Below are 12,961 nucleotides of genomic sequence, written 5' to 3'. Positions count from 1 at the left end.
GTGTTCAGGATAATGAATGGCTTTGACAGAATAAATAAGGAGAAACATTTTTGTGTGGCACAAGGGTCAATAATCAAAAGAAGCAGGTTAATTGGCAAATGAACTGGATGAGCCAGGAGAAAACATATTTTTTATGTCGTCACCTGCTAAATTCTGGAATACAATGCCTCAAAGACTGAGGGAAAATTCTGTAATGAGTTTCAAAACAGAGTTTGATAAATAGAATCATGAATCTTAATGACACACCATCATCCATGCCAGTTCTCTGCAGAGCAATCCAATGTCCCATTCTCCCACTCTTTCTCTGTAGTCTTGAAATTTATTTTTCCTAAAGTGCGTGTTCAATTCCCTTCACCAGCCCTAACTGCATTTTCCACCATCCTTTAGGCAGTGAGTTCCAGATCATAGCAACTCTCTCCATAAAAAAATTTTCTCAAATCTTCTTTATATCTTTTGTCCGTCACTTGGAATCTATGTCCCCTTGTCCTTAAACTATCCGCTAATTGGAAGAACTTCTCTCTATTTACCTTATCCCAACCAATTATTATCTTGGTCTATAAGATGACAGGAAAAATTAGCAAAATAAAGAACAGAGAATTTGCACTAATTGCAGATTTTCAAAAAAAACTGCCATGTACATAATGGGAAGAATACTCTCCTTTGTTAGAAATCATAGAGAGGTACAGCACAGAAACAGGCTCTTCAACCACCAAGTCTATGCCAATCTTCAGACACTAATCCTATTTTAATCCCAATTTTTTTTTATTTTCCTCATATTCTCAGCAACTCCCCTCAGATTGTACCACTCACCCACATACTAGTATCAACTACAATGGCCAATTAATCCATTAACCTGCACATCTTTGGCATGTGGGAGGAAACTTGAGCAGCTGGAGGAAACCCATGCCATTACAGGCAAAATATGCAAACTCCACACAGATAGCACCCAAGTGAACCCAGGTCTCTGGCATTGTGAGGCAATGGCTCTACTGGCTGCACTACTAAGCCACCCCTCATTGTTGATTAGTTCTACGATACTGCACACTTTTGAAAGCATTCATTTTTTGGGAGATGCTCAACTGAAACCCCCATCTCCATAAAATTCTGACTAAAACACGCCGAGCTTATTTCAGTTACATTCAGCCAATATTATCGAGCAGTACTTGTCCACTCAGGCACCCAATGTAAATGTGGTGGATGCTCTCACTGAACTATTTTCGTCAAATACTAGCCATTTGTTTGTACAGCAAATAATAATCTCTGCATACTTTACAAAGTGGTTTAAAAAGTAAAATGATGTACATTCAACATTGCTTTTATTAAAGAAAAGTTTGTTATTGTACAAAAAGTGTATATACATTTTGATCACTGGATCTATTCCATGTTTTGAAAGGAATTGGTTACAGGGAATGTCCTGGCTATATGTTGATCAAAAATAGTCAGCTTGGTGCTCTTATTCAAAACACAGTTTTAACATGTTGTATATTTACAGACTGGAATAGTTGTCCGATGTTTGAAATTTCTTTACATGAGATGCTTTCTGCACTAAGAACGCACAACAAAGAACACATTTCAGTCCATATATATTGAAAAGACGTTTGCATATCTTTCACAATAATTCTTACACATAAAGAAACTATTTTCATCAAACCACTGCATGTTAACTAGTATTGTACCAATAGCACTGCCATATTACAAGCAAATTGCTGGAAAATGTTTCCAAAATGTCTTAAACTGAAAGGATGCCTTCACTATTCGAAAATAACATGACATAGTAAGGCACTTTTTGATGCGATAACATGGGCATTCCTAGATCTTCGGTGCCGTATCATTTACAATGAACAATGTTCATAAAAAGTGAGTCTGCATTGCCATGAGGTTTTATAATGACAGTTTACCCAAATGCAGAATATTAAGAGCTAATCTCTGAGAAGGAAGTGGTATACAATATGGCTTTGATGGCACTTGTCAATGTACCTATTGTTCTTTACCTCAGCCAACCTAGAATAGTTTTCAATGACACTGAATCAACTGATGCACACTGAAGTGTTCACATTAATGAAACACAAGGAAGCACACATCTACTATTTACAAGGAAGAAATGGGCAATTTTTGGTTTGTGCCCTTGTCTGTTTGGTCTAGTGTACATTATCAGTGCTTTACAACAAGTTTAAAACAAGCCAAGAGTCCCAGTTCAAATGACACACCTCTTGATGTAACATATCAGTTCACTGGCTATTTCTTCAAAACACAGCAGAAAATCCCTATTCACAAATATATAAGCCTTTGTAAAATGTCCAGATTCCCTTGCAGAACGTACATTGCAGAATAAAGGTTTCTTTTTATACATTAAAATACAAAGTCTATAAAAAAAAATTGCTTTCCTTAGGAATGTTAATGTTTCAAAAGAAACAGATTTAGGCATTTTGCTTTGAAGTTGACTGGAATTGGAAATTAGACAATGTTTATTACTGTTCTTGGACATTTAAGACATCATATTAAGAAATTTATTTTCCTCGGCCAAGGTAGTCAACATAGAGCTCATGTCTCCTATTGCCATATTAGTCAATCCAGCTGGAATGGGCTGCAGAGTCAGAGAATTCCGGGGAGTGGTGAGGCGGGAAGAATTTTGGGAGAGATTCTGCAGAAGGCTGGGGCTTAGTGTACCCGACATCAAGCTAGAGTGGTCACCATCATCCATAATAGCATCGAAATCTATCTGTGCTTGGTCTAGACTATGGGAGTTTACAGTACTTGATACCTGGTTGGTGCCTGGTGAAGACATTGTTGTAGCTTTGACACTTGACATATGCTGTTGTTGCTGAATAGCACAGTCCATTTGTCCACTGAAGTTACTATTTTGTTCATACATGTGGATTTGACCAGAATAAAACATCAAGTCGCTGTTTGCACCATCGTTATTACACTGTTGAGACTGCATTGACAGTTGATTACCAGGTTGACTTTGGCTTACTTCAGAGTGTCCACGACCGGGGCCCATCCCATTCATTTGAAGTGGTCTTTGCAAATAACTCTGTTGTTGCATGTTTAAAGAATTAATCAAACCATGCTGTCTCACTGATGGATTTGAGCTCTGTGGTGGATGAGGCTGCATCATTCCACGACTTAAATTGTGCCCAACAGAATTCATGACACTTTGTCCTTGTTGGCTGAAGTTCTGCTGACTTGGGCTGATGTGGGAATTGGTTTGGCTTAAAGCACCATGAACAGCAAAGGTGGCACAGTCTGGATTTCTACCGGACTGGACATGAGACCCATAGTTCTGCTGGCTTGCAAGACGCATGACTTGGCCTGATTCACCTCTCCCACGACACCCGTTCATCGTCATTGACACCTCGTTTGCGGCTGCCATCTGCTGATGAATTGGTGCATGGACCTGTTCAGCTGGAACATAGCTCTTGAGGGCTGGGTCTTTGTTTTGAGCCATTGCAATCTGCTTAAAGTCTTGAGTACCCGTTGGCACAGGTGAACCCATGATGTTGTTCACAGGCATATTACTGCAAGATGTTTGGCTTAGGGTCCTGCTGGCAATGTTGGGACTAAGCACTTGGCTGGACTGGTTATAGGTTTGTTGTGGGCTGAGAGGCAGATTAGCATTCTGACACAAGCTCATCTGCTGAGGCTGCTGCAGATAGTTCACTTTTTGTCCATTCATGCCAATATTTCTCTGCATTAAACCTTGTGGTGCCAGAGTCATTTCGTTCTGATTCATTGTCACAGCCGGCTGAGCAGGGTTGAGATGCTGGTATTGGTCGAACATCTGCTTTTGCTGAACGACTGCCAAGTTTGATCGAGAGAACTGCTGCTTTGACTGATCGGGAATGACATCAACAGTACCTGAGCTTACTTCATTCCATTGAACCGGCATGCTGTTCTTGTTCATGTTAGATGATCCCTGATATGGTTGAGTCCCTGGACTCATCTGGCACTGTGTCATCATAGAACTTGACTGATTCATATTTCCATCTACCATCGCCATCCCTCGCTGGGCATACACATTCTGATTCTGCATGTTCATGTTTTCTTGGAAACCCTGCATCTGGCCAGCATAACTTAGCGAATTGCTATCTTGGGCCAATCGATTTTCCTGAGAGTTGATGTACTGCACCACGTCGTCAGGCAGCATGATGTCATCCTCAACAGCTTGAGCGTCAATGTCGGCTCCCACTGTCTCCATAGCAATGTTCTCACTGATGCTCGGCGGCCGAGGTGAGTAGGCGCATCTGTGGAGGCTCCCATCCGAGCGAGTGCCGTTCGGAAGGCTGAAGTGCCTTCTGTCCATGGCTGGTGGCAACGGCAGTGGGTTCATGTTGTTCATGCTGTTGAAGCGCTGGACTCTGGGGAGGGACAGTGGATCCACAGTGGTCCTCCTTACGGGATCACTGGCCCGACGGGCAATGTTGCCAGTCACTTCATGAGGCCTGAGTGCTGTTGTACCATATCCTCGAGGAACGCCATCGCTACATCGCCTTTGAGCAGCGGGAGGAGGGAAGGGGGAAAGCATCGAATTGTGGCCTTCACCCAGGAGGGATGCCCTTGCCTTCATTCGCTCCATGTTCGGCAGCGGAGTTGGTGGTGGTCCCCCAGTTGCAGCCGCGTACTTGGCCTTCAGCCGGTACTGCTCAGCTGGTGTGAGATTGAGCAAGCCACCGCAATAACTGACCTCACTGGACCTCCGTGATAAATCAGCGGAGATGGGATCATAAGAGTCGGCAGAGCTGATGTTATTTGGACGGCCACCAATGTGAGAAGCCTCACTGGAACGGCGACTGGAAAAGTAAGGGGAAATGCCAGAGGATCTTCGACTGACTGTGTAAGCTGAACTGATGGTACTTGTGGTACTGTCCCGGCGATCATTCAGTTGATTCAGCACAGTGATCTCACTGTTGGACAGTTCCATTATTCTGGGGTTAGGCAATACAGCAGTAGAACCACCAGTACTTGAATTCTCCAGTGAAGTTCCTGAAAATAGATAATATACACTTTAAATTTCTGCTTGATGAATCTGAAACCAGATAAATTCATGGGAACACAGGGAAAAGGAGGCCAGATTTGATAATGTAGAATTTGAGGAAGTCCCTGTGTCACAGATCAGTTGGAATGAAAGGCCTAATTCTGCACTGTTCAACAACATTTTATGTTCTTATATAACCAGAATATTACTGCTTTTTTTTAGAATGGTGCACAAGTCTCTACAGTCTAGACAAGTTCAAGAACTCAACTTACCATTCAAGGGGATGAGAGGAAGCTTGGTGTTTTTGACTGGTGGCACTGGGTTTGCCCATGAAGGAATATCTCTAACCTGCTTCAATTTTTCTTTCTTTAGTTGCTCAAGTCTTTGGGATGCTGTCATGTTCTTTCTCAACTGAAGGCCGATTGCTGAAGTTCCAGATGAAACAGTGGAGTCCACAATTGGGGAATCATCTAATGCGGTCAAATCTCCCAGGCTACCTCCACTGTTGATGTTCATTTCTACTCCACTGTCATTGTTGTTGGTGCTGCCAAGTGGCGATGGTTCACTGCTGCATGAAGATTGGCCACCAGGACTGGACTGATACATCTGTGGTGGGAAAAAAGGGTTCCAATCAACATACCTGAGTAACACTGTAAAGACCACACAACTGTTTGCGGTATTAATGTAAAGTTTACCTATATGTAATAGAGCAAACATTTGAACTTTCTTGATTCTTTTGTTCCTGAAGTCATTGAATTCTTGCTGGGGGAGAGGGAGGAAGCCATAGGCAGTGGCAACTTTCTACTAGTTATACTCATTTTTGAGTCATAGTGTCTCTATCACAAGTGTCTCCATTCTGTGTCTCTGATAAACCAGAATAAAAAGGAGACCTCTAGCATCTATTGGGAGCTTCTAAGCTAGCCTTTAGATAACTTGAACACAAAATCTTCCCAGCCTCAATGGCTCAGAGACAGAATGTTCAAAATTCATTGTTGGTTACATGTGCAAAACTTGCAACACGTTGTAAATTCATGTTGTACTCGGTTTTATGAAGTTTGGTTCTATTCATGGCCAAAGTCACTTTAGCCATCATGAAATGAGTTTTCTAAAGACAGCACCTAAATAACCTCTGAAGATGTGACCTGAAAATGTGCAATGGTACACCAAGTGGAAGGTTATCAGTGCTGAGGGAAAGGCCAGTTTTCAACTTTAAAACACCAAATAATTGATTTTAATTCAGGGGAATCAAGAGTTTGTGCGTCGAATGGGGTGGGGGAGATGTGGGTAAGTGTCCTAGATCTCATTTGGATTCCAAAACTTGTAGGAATGACGCTAATTATATGAGGAATCAAAAAACAGTCCCAGGTGAGGGAGAGTTGATGTGGATAATCTGATAATAACACAAATAAGTAATAGTAACAAGTGCTAAAGTTAGACTGCACACCAGCAGAATCATAGAATCGTACAGCACAGAAGTGGGCCCTTTCAGACCACCTTATCCCAGTGCCAGTGTAGAAGTGATGTCTCCACCCACATTAGCTGCCTTTGTGATTACTTGCGCAGTGCACAGAGCTGTGACTGCTCAAGGTCATTTCACAGAAAACTCACTCATAGCTGAAAAGGGGGTAATCAAATTTCCACTGAAGAAGAATTTTAATAATCACCAAGTAATTTAATGTTTCTTAGTGACCAAACCATTTCATGTTTTTCTGAAACTGCTGCTATTTTTGGAGAACACTAGGCTGTCTCAATGAGTCAAACCACTTCCACTCTCTTTGTACTGGCTCCTCTCAGAAACCACCTCTCAAACAACCTGTCACCTCCAGTCTACAGGAGCCACAGAGTGTCCACAGCTTATGGACTGTCCTGAATTGGTGCCTGTGAAGAGACTCTTGGTTTCTCTTCCCAGAATGACTGGGACTAGGGTTTGATGAGAATAACAAGGAGATGGAGGAGTTAATCAACCACAAACTTCACTACAACATAAAAAGAGACCATTCACCTATCGTCTCTACAACCCGATGAGATGAACATTGAATTCTCCATTTTCAGGTAAACTTCCCCTCTGTCCTGTTTCTCCCTGTTATTGGCTCTTAGCTGGTTTGGATCTCGGGTGGTTGAACTGTAGATCACTTTTACAGCACATGTCATGGCTGTCAGTGAGCTGCTGTGTCACCTGCACTCTCTCCAGCCACCATCTGCTCTTTAAGTCATGGATTTCCTGCTAGATCTCTGCCTTCAGTTGCCAGTGGAGCTGTTTCTTTACTCTTGAATAACGGCGGAATTTCCACTCCAGGAATTTCTTAAGTTTGTTGTTGATTAGCTCCTCCATCTCCTTGTCATTCTCATCAAACCCCAGTCCCGGTCATTCTGGGAAGAGAAGCCGAGAGTCTCTTCACAGGCGCCAATTCGGGACAGTCCATAAGCTGTGGACGCTCTGTGGCTCCTGTAGACTGGAGGTGATAGGTTGTTTGTGAGGTGCTTTCTGAGAAGAGCCAGTACAAAGAGAGTGGAAGTGGTTTGACTCATTGTGGCAGCCTAGGGTTCTCCAAAATAAGCAGCAGTTAGAGAAAAACATGAAATGGTTTGGTCACTAAGAAACATTAAATTACTTGGTGATTATTAAAATTCTTCTTCAGTGGAAATTTGATTATCAAGCATAGGGCAAAAATTGTAAGTGCATCCTAAACAGGAATGCAACAGTTTAGCAACATATTAAGGAAACCTTATGCTATTCATTAATATTGTCACTAGTGTGTCAAAGTATTGGAACTCTCATTGGAGGTCAATCTCTGGTATGTGGGGTTTGTGTACTTTTCCATAGCTGACCATGGCTCTTTGACCCTAGGTTTAATCTCAGGGGCTTGTGGGAACAAGGTTGACGAGGGAAGGTTAACGAATTGAGATCTCCCAAAAGTGGCTTCTGCTATGAAAACCTGAATTGGTACTCCCAAGAGGAAGGGTTAATGTGAACACAGGATTACTCAGCAATGCAATCATGGAAATAACACTGAACAAATGGTTATGTTTCAACTGAGATTTTTTGCCATACATGATGTGAGGTTGTTCATCTTGAGGAAAACGGTTTCAGAAACAGGCCATCAGTCTAACTGAACTGTGCTGGCATTAATACTCCACACCAGCAACCTTCCACTCCTCTTCACCTTCATCCAACCTCCCCCAACATCTTCTATTCCTGTTCTCCCTCTTGTGCTTGTCTGTGAAATTATCCACTCTGAGCTGGGTCTCAACCGATCCAGTAGGGAACAAGTTCTACATTCCAGCCATTCTTACATAAGGTCTTTCTTCTTGAACTCTGACTCCCTTTCCAACCCTCATATTAAAATATTTTCATAAGAACTATGAGATACTGTGATTTATTTTAAAACTCTATTGCTTTCAGACTTTTGTTTTATGTTTTTTTAAAAAGGAGTTTAGCTCAAATTATCAAGATTCACCAAGGGTGAAGATCTTAGTCACAGATGAGGCCAAGCAGAGTCCTGATGCACCCCTTCTGAAGGGGATCAATTACCATAGCCTCCATTGATGTCACAAGGAAATATTTCAGTCCATCTAATCTCTGCCACTTCACAGAGCAATCCCATTCCCCCACGAATTTGCCCTTCAATTTATTTTCCTCACGTTCCCATCAATCCACAGATCCTATCGCATGCCTACATGCTAGGGCCAGTTTATGGTGGCCAATTAACCTGCGAGTTTTGGGGATGTGGGACAAGAGGAACCCCAAAGGAAACCCAAGAAGTCACAGGGAGAACATGCAAACTGAACACAGACAGCACGGGAGGTCAGGATTGATTCCAAGTCTCTGGAAGCTGTGAGGCAGCCGCTCTACTAGCTATACCATTGTGCTGCCCAGGCAGAATTGCCTCAGGTAGGTTTGAGTACCTACTGACAGCAAGGTCAAGGGCAACAGTAGCAGAAAGCGAACAATGCATTATTGATCAAAAGGGAATAGGAAGTTCATAAAGTAGGACAACTAGTTAATCACAATAATGAACTTTCAACATACAGCCTCTCAAAGACCCAGTACAAGTACAATGGATCAAATGGCCTCCCTTTCCCCTACAATATTCCATGATCTTACTCTTATAATGACTGGATTTTATGATGGTAATTATTTTGCCAACTTACTTCAGGTGATGCACTATAGAAGTGAGGCACTTACAGTAGGGTATCCTGGAACAAGCTTTGTACAGTCATAAAGCAAGACAGATTACAGAGGCTTGAGTAGCTTTTACTTTGCTCACCTTAGTACCGACTGTCCTTAGGAAGGCACAGTGAGGAAGGAAAGAGGATGAGAAGCAGCAAACAAGTGTAGGCAGTGGAAGAAGAGGAGGAGACACTGTTAGTTGGTTAGTACAGACTCACAGTGGGTTAGATTAGCATTGTTGGTCATGTAAGAGATATACCCTTCAAGAGACACACCATTCATTATGATTACAAATTCTTCTTGAAGCTTTTCAGGAACATAAAACTGACAGAACTTTGCTTTCCTGAACAGCTAAGTATTTCCAGGATTTTCTGATCTTCTTTCAGAAATCTTGCCTTCTTTCCTCTAAAGAATTGAGGGGTACGTTTCCCTGCTTCTGAAATAGAGGAAGCAAGAGGATGGCCCACTACCCATGTCTAAATGAGTTTGCTGCCTCAATGGGTCTTCCCCTGGGGGAGAGGCAAAATGCCTCTGTCTACTATAGTAGCAGGCTAACAACAGTGATTTAAATGTGAAGAGACCTTTTTAGTTCCTTTCTTGCCTCAGTTGAGTTTTCATCTGATCCTGGGGCTTTCATTTTGATGTCCTCGCTCTTGGTAACTGCATCCACTACCTCTCCAATTAGAGGGTCACTAAAGGACCGGCAGAAAATGCCATGGAGAAAGCCCATTTCTTTCTGATAGGATCAGGAAGTTCTTTCTGGAGTCTTTCTAGCTCTGGGCCTAGATATCCTCAGAAGACTTGACCCCACTTCCAGGCACAGGACCTTCTCAGGCTTGAACATGTGTTAGGGGAGCTCCCCGCCATGATACAATACAAAACTGTAGATCCAAACAGAGTCAGGTCTGAGCAGAAACAGGGCACACTGGGAAACCCAACTGCTAACAGCCCAATTGTGGACTTCTTTAACTGGTAGTTCCAGAGAGAACTGCTGGCTATTAGCATACCTTGGGTCAGCATGCTCCTGACCTGCGTGCCCATGCATTGAAACATGGAAGTTTGGAATGCAATGGAGGTTAGATGGTGGCGCATCTGGCCTCACATTCCACTGCCTGAGCTCTGTGGTCCTGAGTTAAGGTGCTGGATATACCTCGTATCCATCTCCTTAGAATCATTTCCAACTCCATCTGGTATTGGTTGCAGTGTCAAAGTTATAACATGAAGGAGCAAATATTAGGAGTAAGAGTGCAAACCTGTATTAAATAGTGGCAGTAAATTACATGACCCTCAATGCAGTTAACAGCGAGTAATTAACCTTTTTGCAATATCGATTACTTCTAAGTGGTATTTCTACCAATTATATTTTCTTTTTGGATTATAATTAATTAACATACACAGGCCCGATAGGTCTCATTCTGTATTTGGTAGTTTTATGACAATAATATTTTCATTGCCAAATCTAATTACATGGGGTCTTGCAATTAAATGTTGTGTTACCTTTGCAATTTTTCACTAGCTAGTGCTTTGGGCAGGCACGGTAGTGTAGCGGTTAGCGTAACGCTTTACAGCGCCAGAGACCCGGGTTCAATTCCGGCCACTGTCTGTAAGGAGTTTGTACGTTCTCCCCGTGTCTGCGTGGGTTTCCTCCCACATTCCAAAGACGTACGGGTTAGGAAGTTGCGGGCATGCTATGTTGGCGTTGGAAGCGTGGCGACACTTGTGGGCTGCCCCAGAATACTCTACGCAAAAGATGTATTTCACTGTATGTTTCGATGTACATGTGACTAATAAAGATCTTATCTTTAGTGCTCTTACCACGGAGTTTTCAGTTTTGATGGTTTTCACTTGCAGGCTGTCCTCCAGGCCTCCGCTGGTGCTGTTGGCTTCGGCCTTTTCCTCAGACACTCTGTTACTGTGGCTAATGGCCACCTCATGGTCACTGGGCTCTTTGGGTGGTGGGGGCCTCGGGTGAACGTCATTGCGATGCTTTTTCGTCACATGGGCATCTGGCCCGTGCACAGTCTTCACGTGTTTCCTCAGGGAGCTCGGGTCCGTGTACCTCTTGGTGCATCCAGGAATTTTACAAACATAAGGTTTCTGTAAAAGGGAATAAGTAGCATCAGATAAGGGCAAATATAGACGTCACAAAGGTAAAATAATCACGACTACTTGGTTCAGAAGAAACACTTTTACTCCATCAGTGATGAGAAGGTGGAATTATTGAGGCAAATATCAATGGTGTTCTTGTGAGGAAGCTGGACGAGGAAGAAAGGAACTGAAGGACATCGAGATTGAATGAGTTGGAAGTGGCACAGTTGTTAAGTTACTTGACTAACACTGAGAGTGTAACTACTGATGCAGAGATGCAAATTTGAATCCCAATGCAAAGGCTGAGGAATTTAAATACAAATAATTAAGTAAGACTGGAATTGAAAAAAAAACAAGTCTCTGTAATCGTAATCATGAAACTATTGCATTCTCATAAAACCTATCCGGTTCATTTAAATCTTTTGGAATTGTGCCATCCTTATCCGGCCTACATGTAACTCCAGACCCACCAATATGGTTTAATTTTAACTGTTTCCTCAGCTTATGAGGCAATAAGGGATAGACAATAAATGCTGGCATTGCCAGAGATTTGCATATCCTGTAAATTAATGAATAAATTAAAATAAAAATCACAAGCATAGACTTATGTGGAATGGTCTAATTATATGCTCTGTAATTCTATGCAGCTTCACATTGGTATACATAAAGCTTTGGGAAAACAGGTATTTACCTAGTTCAACAATCCATCCCATTTATATGATCTCTCAGCTTTGCCCATGTCTCTTTGGAACATGTCATATTGTCTTTTAAATTACTTTTTTTTAATTACTGTTTTCAATTTCCTTGCCTGAGAGCTTATTTCACACATCTATTGTTCTTCTGGGAAATGACACAAAACTCACAAGTCCTGAGAAGGGTTAGGGATGAGAAAAATTTTGTTTGCTGAAGCTTTTAAAAAGCAGCTGTGTGAATAACTGTTGAAAGCAAGGATTGAGAGCTTGAGACAAGTTCATAGATCTATTTGATTAATATGGGAGTTGGAAAGAGAGGCTGCTGATGTTACATAAGTGGGTTAAGCATTAATGAGCAGGGCAATGCTTTTCTCTGGGCCAAAATAAATTCTTGTTCTTTAGTTGGTAGCTCTGGCTCAGTTGGGTGGTATTCTTACCTCTGAGCTAGAAGGTTGTGGGGTCAAAACTTACTCTCGAGACTGGAAGGCAAAAATTTAGGCTGGTGATCAAGTGCAATGCCAAGAGAGTGCTGTGTTTTTCTGAGGAAGTTACCTTAGTATTCTGGCCAGTATCTTTCTTGAAATAGATTATCAGCTCATTGGAACATTACTGTTTGCTAAGCACCAACTGGCTGCTGTGTTTCCTACTACAGGGAGTACGCATAATTTGCTGTAAAGTGTCTTGGAAAGCCTCTAAATAGATTTGGGAAGGACAACATTAATGCAAGTTTCTATTTCTTTATGGATCAACAGAAGTTCTACCTCATTTCCATTAATGCTCCAACATTTATTCATGTTCAAGTAGATTGCTTTAGAGTTGCTTATTTTTTTCTCAACTTTACAATTATTACTATAATTGTGTACTCCCCAACTCTTTCCTGTGTTTTCTCATCTGCAGGAAAGATTGTTTAATTTTTATATTGGTAGTGGTTTTGTAGTTTATTCAGGCAAGTCAAGTATAACCCTCATGCACCACAACTAATTCAGTTCAGAGAGGACACAGCCATGGAACTTGGAATCTAATGCCTTAGATAGC

General features: G+C 42.0%; 1 protein-coding gene across 4 annotated transcripts in view; it reads right to left on the bottom strand.

Annotated features, from left to right (window-relative positions):
* Positions 1–1,348: 1,348 nt before the first annotated feature.
* The window catches only part of gli2a (GLI family zinc finger 2a), a 374,584-nt gene continuing 362,971 nt past the window's right edge, over positions 1,349–12,961 (bottom strand). For all 4 annotated transcript variants that reach the window (XM_052013099.1, XM_052013121.1, XM_052013112.1 and 1 more), the window contains 3 exons: positions 10,962–11,243; positions 5,248–5,581; positions 1,349–4,983 (listed from right to left, as the gene is read on the bottom strand). In XM_052013099.1, the coding sequence (XP_051869059.1) occupies positions 2,486–4,983; positions 5,248–5,581; positions 10,962–11,243 (3,114 nt within the window). In that variant the 3' untranslated portion in view covers positions 1,349–2,485. The remainder of the gene's footprint in view (positions 4,984–5,247; positions 5,582–10,961; positions 11,244–12,961) is intronic.

The sequence above is a fragment of the Pristis pectinata genome, chromosome 1 (genome assembly GCF_009764475.1).
Source record: "Pristis pectinata isolate sPriPec2 chromosome 1, sPriPec2.1.pri, whole genome shotgun sequence".
Classification (NCBI taxonomy): domain Eukaryota; kingdom Metazoa; phylum Chordata; class Chondrichthyes; order Rhinopristiformes; family Pristidae; genus Pristis; species Pristis pectinata.
Note: the sequence above shows the minus strand (reverse complement) of the source record. Positions and strands in the feature narration are given on the sequence as shown.